This window comes from Cryptomeria japonica, chromosome 7, assembly GCF_030272615.1.
Source record: "Cryptomeria japonica chromosome 7, Sugi_1.0, whole genome shotgun sequence".
Classification (NCBI taxonomy): Eukaryota; Viridiplantae; Streptophyta; class Pinopsida; order Cupressales; family Cupressaceae; genus Cryptomeria; species Cryptomeria japonica.
The window spans coordinates 12,894,932-12,902,772 of record NC_081411.1 but is presented as its reverse complement, the minus strand read 5'-3'; the positions used below and the strand labels follow the sequence as shown (position 1 = coordinate 12,902,772).

Genomic DNA, 7,841 nt, shown 5'->3' with positions numbered 1-7,841 from the left:
TAAGACACTTTGGGTTCACCAAAATGTAATGTGGGAAGTAGGGTTCACTAGCATAATGAATGCAAACTAGGAAACTAGTCCTATATTAGCTTTGATTACATTCAGATGGACAAAATCCACTACCCTCAAGAACAAAGTGGATGTAGTGGTCCTCCATTGTTGAATTGAAGGGTGAAATATAATTGTAAGGGAGAATGAATGAGTCTGGAGAAAGTAAGATAAAATGATAGTTTTCTACTTGTGTAGGACAACAACAAACTCAAAACTCAATTCTAGAAAAGTATGCAAAATTAGAGAATATAAGTAACCTATAGTTCAAATTTCACGGAAAATTTGTGGTGGTGTTAACTATTACTTCGAAGTGCAGAATCTCAATTTCATTTTTAGTGATGAAATTCTCACCAAGAAAAAGCCGACTGAAATCAGGCTTGTTTGGAACAGCACCCACATCAGCCTTAGCCCCAATAAGAGTCATTACATTTTGTCTCAAATCAAGTACTTTAAGCTGCTCGTGACCTCTTGAAATTGCTTTGCATAGTATAATTGATGCATCATCCTTCAGTTTGTTATCTCCTGCATAAAAGTTTGTCAGGAAATCAGTTTATTTTCTCCAATCATAAGAAATCTTGGAGATGGAATCGCCTCCTTGAGGCTATCAGCAATGGCAATTACACCTTCATCCTTAAGATTCATACGGCCAAAGTAAACTTCCGTTAGACCTAGATGTCCAGAGATGATTTGCCTCGGAAGAACCCCACCTTTTGTCCCAAACATGTTATATGTTGGATCCAGCATTTTCAACCTGCTGCCTTCGCTCAAAGCTCCTAATAAAGCTTTAGCACCTCCAGAGTAATGCATTTCTTAACATGCACTGAAAGTGTCTTCGCTGCATCATCTCCTGACTCGTCGTCATGGAAATGCAAACTCTTAATCCTTTCAACAGATGGAGGAAGCACGCAAATATCTCTAGCAACTTGTACGGAAATATAGAAGTATCTGAATTTCAATTCTTCTAGCATTTTCTGAGATTTGTTGTTTAAAGAAGTTTTCGGTCGAAGGTTCATCAAGAAATTCTCGTTTTTGTTTCTCTTACAAATATCTTTTCAGATATGTCTCTAACCAATGCTTTTTTGGGGGTACAATTATAGCATTAGCTGAAGAAGAATAGAAGGGTCGATTTGTATAGTGTGGGTATGATAAAGTTATAAAGAAATAAATGAGACATTAATGCAAAAATTTAAGGGAACAGGCAACGCTGGGAAGTGCCAGTAATTCTTATTACGCAGATTTAAAACCAAATAATCGTTTTCAGTTTAAATTGCATGGTTGGGAGGATGCATTGAGGACAGGGGAGTACAATGCGTCAAGAAAAAAAAAAGTATAAATCCCAATTCCTATGATTCGAAATCGTCATTTTGGGTTCAGAAGAAAGTAAGAAACCACATATATCACAAATGAGTTGTGAATTTGGAAGAGGAATTTGGGGCAAGATTTAGCTAAGAACACTAGATTTACTTTATATTGTAGAGAGAAGAATGTGTAAGTGCTGGAACGGAGGACTAGCTACAGCTGGGAAGTAGTTAGAATAAACAGAAACAATGTAAAGGTTACAAACTCTGCCCAGAGAGAAAATACTGGTGGGAAAAAGATTGAATGTGAGAAATAACATTGTAACAGATATTTGATTGAATGAAATATAATTGTGTTATTTTAATTGAAATTGTATATCGGTGTGTTGTAATTGGGATTCATGGGCTTATCCCTAGAATCAGTTTTTTCTACATTACTATATATCTATATTTATATATCAATCAGTTTTTGTTTTTTTTTTTCAATAAGAGTGGATTATTTCACTAAATTTTTTTATTAATATTATTTTTTCTTGTTTTAACACAAGATTCAAAGAGCATACCAGAAGAAAGAACCCTGGAAGAAAACCTCCAGTCACAGCTCATAAAATAAGCCTATAGTATCTAGCAGATCAGTTTATGAACCCTGTGCAAAACCACATACAATCCATAGATTCTTTCAATGGAAGAAGATAGAATTTTCCAAAGCCATGTGCCAAATCCCATGAGCCAAAAACCTTCCTGCCAAAAAAGAAAGTATCAAAAGACCTTTGGAAAAACACTATTGTATCAAATACCATCTTAAAATTTTACATCAACATTACTAAAAAAAAATCACATAACTATTGCTGCAAACCTTCCCATACCCTAGAAGGAATTTCCTCAAAACCCACCTGTCAGCATTGCTATTAATGGCTAAATTTGCCAAATAATCTGTAATCTTATAACTTCTCTATAACAATGGGATAACAAGAAATATTCAAACAATTCTAATTTTTGTAATTTGATTTCTTTTTCATAACACATTGAATAATCACCATAGAATCACCTTCAATTATTAAGTCCTTAATTCCCAAAGAGATTTCCATGCATGAAATTCTGCATAAATGTTAGTTTTAAAACCAATAGCATGACACTTAGCTAGAATAAAATTTGCATTGTGATCATACCCCAACAGGCCTAGGGTTACCATGAGAGGCCCCATCAAAATTCAGTTTAAAGTACCCCTGCTGAGGAGGTTTGCAGAGGATGTTTCCATCTAGAAGAGCATCAATCATCTTTTTTCATTATTTATATGATCACAATTTTAAATGATACTTATATTAGTTTTCTATAGATAAGATGTTTCAAAATATTTAAGCATTATCTTTTTTCTTCTTGATTATCTCCTACAGCTATCTAATCGGACGATTAGCAATAGATTGTAATTTGAAATATCGATGCAAACAAAGTCACACATAGTAAAATCCAAAAAGCAACACATCGTAAAATCCAAAAGCAAAGCAACCATCCTTATGAATTATAGAAATATAATCTATGCTACTCTTCCCTTCTTTAATGAGATTGAGGTTCCACAAAATTTTAACTAATTAGAAAGTAGCTATTTGATAGTAAAATATTTGACATATAAAATCAATAGTTATGTACTTATTACTGGATTACTTGTTAGAAAGAATGGCTTTTGGCAAGCTACACATACCACAGATCCCTAAAAACTATAGAGTGTGATCACTTTTAGAAAACTGAAATATGTTTTTTTGAAAGTTCACTATGTATTTTACAAGCATGAATCACAATCCTTTATTGCTTTGACAAAACAATCTACAATTTTTTATAGTAGCCTCCCCTCATTATAGAATAACAAAACAAAATAAAACAAATATCACTTAAAATGACATTGCTTACCAGTATCAGTATCTTTTGTCCATAAATTAATTTTAGCTACTAGATAGGGAATTGACGGTGTAGTTGAACCTCTTGAGCTAAGAGCTAAGGATTAAGGGGAATACATTCCACCAAATTAGTGTGACAAACATCCCAAACTCATCCCCTATCCATGTGAGAGACTTGCACTCATCAAGGCTTGATTCCTAGTGGGCTCACTAAGAACCTTTCAACTTCACTATCAGACCACAAATATTTTGAAAATTGAGAAAACACAAGAAGATGAGCTTGATAAGAATAAGATGGAGCTTGAGTATAAACTATTTAGATTAAAGAAATGTAATCAATTAACAATAGAATCAAAAAAATTTGTTTATGATTTTCACCATATGAAATAAAACAGATTTTTAAAAATATTTAGTGTTGCTTTAGGTTTTGATTAAACCTTTTAAAGTTACTATTTTTATCTATTCTTTTTTAATAAGTAAAAAATTATCTTCTAATTATAATAATATATGCATTCATACAAAACCTCAATCACAATAATACTAATAATGTTAAACTAAAATAAAAAATTATCGATTCAGCCTACTTAGATTAAAGAACACCAATCAATGCATTTGAATATATGCATTTGCAAATATTTAAAACTAAGAAAGGTTATTGAATAAAAATATGGACATATTAACTATTGATCTAAACCCATATTAAGTGATTAGTCAAGGGAAATAATAGTATAAAGTAAAACCCGTAAGTTCCTAGATTAAAGAATACCAATCAATAAATCTGAACCAATAATTTAGTCATTAATAGTAATCTTAAATTAAAGAATACTAATAAATAAAAGCATGGACATGTTAACTAAATGAATATCAAAGATGTTAATCAATAAAATATTAGTTTAGTTGATACCAGTAATTTCAAATAATACCAACTTTGGAGAAAAATGTATATTCACAAAACAAGTGAAAGAAAACACATACTAATCCCTTTCCTAAAATATCTTCAACTTATGATCTAGAATAAAATAAAGTCAAGTAGGACAAGAAAATACCAATATCAGGTAAGACCCATTAATACTTAAATTAAACAATATAAATCAGTACATCTCAATCAATAAAATTTGTAAAAGAAAATAATTTCAAATTATATCAGTAGAAAAACATAATAAAATTTGATATGTATCTTCAAACAACAATTGAAAGAAAACATACACTAGCCTCTACCACTCTTTGTGAGATGTTTGGTTCTCTTTATTTTTTTTCGTGTACAGGACTGTGGGTTCCTTTTGCTGTTGGCTCAATCTAGTTGTGGACGTGGTAGTCATTTTTTCTTTTTTGATTCCTAGGTTTCTTTGCTTTATGTCTTTGCAAAGGTTGTTTCCATGAGTTTGGTGGACGTTGTTGCTGTGGAAGGTTTTGGGGATTTTTCCTTTTATTGGTTGCTATGGTTGCTATCTTTTTATTCAGTCCTATTTGGTGGTTCATTGGTTGTTGTGGTCATTTAGGTTTCTATTGGTGGGTTTGTTGATGTTGGAACCATTTTGAGGATGACCTTTCTTACATTGTTTGGGTTGGATTTTGTTCTTATGGGTGTACATAGAGTTGGTAATTTCCTATCTTAGCATTCTGTAGGTAGCAATTGTGCTGGGTTCTGGTTTTTGTTTGTTGTATTTGAGTCTTTCTATGTGATTCATAGGGCTTGTCTCTTAGTCTATTGGAAATTTGCACTACTCTTGCTATGATGTTGCTTTCAGGTTTCCATTGTGTCTATGTGGGTTCGATCTATAATTCTTTTGATCTTTCTTTGTGTGGTTCATGGCTATGGATTGGGTTTGGCTCTTGCTAAAGCCTTTTTTTTCTTTGGTAATTCCTATTGTGGTGGTGGCATTCCTTATGGAGTGGGTGGTTCGCCATGTGGGAGAGGTTGAAAGTGGCTTTGTGAATGCTTCTCTTCTCTTTGGCTTCTTAGAGGTGGGGTTAGATCATGTGAAACACTTCTTCTTGGTGGTTTCTTCCTCTATTGGTCCTATTGAGGTAGGATCCTCTTCTGTTGAGGTGGAGAGGAGTTTTGTGGAAGTGGGTTGGAGTTGCCAATTGGAGGCCTTTATTGATTGTTGCAGCTAGTTCTTTCATGATTAGCTTCTGTTTGTATGGTTGTGGGTTCGTTGATAGTGCATCTTTGTTCTGTCTAGTGTGTTTTAGATTCTTGTAAATTCCAGGTGTTCTAGGTTCCTTCAAAAAATGTTGTACAAGGTTTCAAAACCTATTTTTCTCCTAATAAAAAATGATTCCAAAATAGAAGATGAGCCTAGTTGATACTAGTAATTATTAATTATATCAATTTTGGAAACAAATAGTAGTGTTTGAAATGTATATTCACAAAACAAATACATACAATCATAGTGCACTTGATACTAGTAATTTTAAATTATATTAGCATTGAAAATAAAAAATAGCATTTGAGATGTATCTTCACAAAAATATTGAAAGAAAACATATCTTTGTCTTTTTTTTTAAGTGTTGTCAACTAATGACATACAAGAGCATAAGTCCAATAGAAAATGCAAATACTAGCACCAAATAAAGCCCATAAATTCTTAGATTATAGAATATCAATAAATACATCTGAGTCAAATACCAATATCAACAAAAAATATTAGAGCAATTGAGAGCAATTATCTAGCATTTGACATGCATCTTCTAAAAACATTTGAAAGAAAACATACAATAGTCTCTTTCCTAAAATATTGTGAACTTATGACCTAATACATTATTATGTCCAACAGGAAAATACCACTTTGAAATAAATCCCAACATTATTAAAGTAAACAATACCAATTAATAGAAACATGGACATATTAACTACACTAATATAAAAAATACTAATCATACAAAATAATTAAAAGAAAACATACTGGAAAGACATACACTCCCCTTTCTTCAAATATTGTATCATACAAAACCGCAAGTAGCATTTGATGTATCGTCAGAAAACAACTGAAAGAAAACATGCCCTAGTCTCTTTTCCTAAAATATTGTCAACTTAAAACTAAAACAGCATCAAGTCCAACAATTGCAGGAAAATAACAATACGGAGTCGAGCAGAGCAAGAAAATACCAATACCAAGTCCAATAGAACATGAAAATACCAATACCAAATAAAACCCAACATTCTTAAATTAAAGAATAACAATCATTATGTGTGAATATATGTCTATACCATTATTAAAAACTAAAAGAAATTAATCAATTAAAACATAAACACATTAACTAAATTAATATCAAAAATATTAATCAATAATGTTTTTTGATAGAAAATATCAGAACAATTGATATTTAATAATTTCAAATTATATAAAAAAAAAAAGAAAGAAATGACAAGTAGCATTTCAGGTTTATCTGCTCAAAACAATCCAAACCCTAATCAGCTTATCGCCTAAAGCAGGTTAAGTCCAGTATCAAATAAAACCCATAACTTCTTGAAGCACAGAAACTCATTATAAAGTTACTTGACAACAAAGCGTAAGTACTTTTCAACCTTCACGCCTGACTTCTTCCTGAATTTCAGGCCAGCCTTCTTCCTCAAACGCCCATTGATTTTCATGCCTGATTTCTTCCTCCTCTTCAGGAGTCAAGTCATTTTGTATGTTAAATATCTCTCTGACCTCTTCTGCGCTTTTATCCTTAATCCTGTCTGCTACAGTTTGGCATATTAAATCTTGAAGATTGTGTATAACCAGGTACTGGGTGGCCATGATGAGATTAAAAAGGGTTGCTTGATCAAGGTCCTTCACGAACTCCTGATCCCATATCTTCACATCCTTCTCCGAGATGGTGTTGGCGGCATTTACATGATATGCGCAGTACTCGGCCACCTTCGCCATTATTTCACTGGAAATGTTGTGCAAAGACACGGTGCCGTCCGTGCCGGTGTCACTCAGAGCGTTCTTTAACATCTGCGACTGCATGGCTACGGCATACTCTACCTCAAAAATAGTGTCATCCGAACTCTTCAATCTCACCTTACATTCCTTCGCCATGGCTGCAGTGGGATCCTCCGCCATGCCTGTGTCGAAGGGAATGTTAAAGAAGCGATTGATTTGGTATAGATAGGGGATATTTTTGTTTATGCTGTTGGGAAAACTCGCTATGTAATTTGGTATATATAGGGTATTTTTTGTTTATGCTGTTTAGGGATTAGTTTTTTCATTTGGGAGGTGGTTGTTAAGTTTTAGGTTTTAATTTTTATTATTTGATATAGGTCAAGTTTAGAGGTGTAATTATTGATAATAAGAGGTGAGGTGTAATAGTGTGGTTTATCTTGTCTTGCGAGGTGGTCTATAAAAGCCTGGATATTAGTTAGAGGTGAGGTGTAATAGCGTGATTTATGTTTTATGTTGTCTTGGGAGGTAGTTAAGTTTTAAGGTTTTTTTACGTTGTCCACTTATCCTTTCATTACAGATAGTAAGAGGTGAGGTGTAGGTGATTACATTTTAGGGTTTTTGTCATGTTGACCATAGTGTAATAGTTGTCTTGGAAGGTGGTTAAGTTTTAGGATTTTTTTCATGTTGACCACTTATCCTTTCATTATGGATAGTAAGAGGTG

The 7,841-nt window shown here is 32.8% G+C and overlaps 1 protein-coding gene across 1 annotated transcript; it reads right to left on the bottom strand.

The window, feature by feature from the left end:
- Positions 1-6,768: 6,768 nt before the first annotated feature.
- Positions 6,769-7,299, bottom strand: LOC131039912 (SKP1-like protein 1A). Its single transcript, XM_057972757.1, has one exon. It carries the CDS (start codon positions 7,297-7,299, stop codon positions 6,769-6,771), a length of 531 nt encoding a protein of 176 aa, XP_057828740.1.
- Between the last annotated feature and the right edge of the window lie 542 nt (positions 7,300-7,841).

Excerpts from the sequence above, each read along its gene's own strand:
- LOC131039912 (XM_057972757.1), bottom strand. The coding sequence starts at position 7,299 with ATGGCGGAGGATCCCACTGCAGCCATGGCGAAGGAATGTAAGGTGAGA.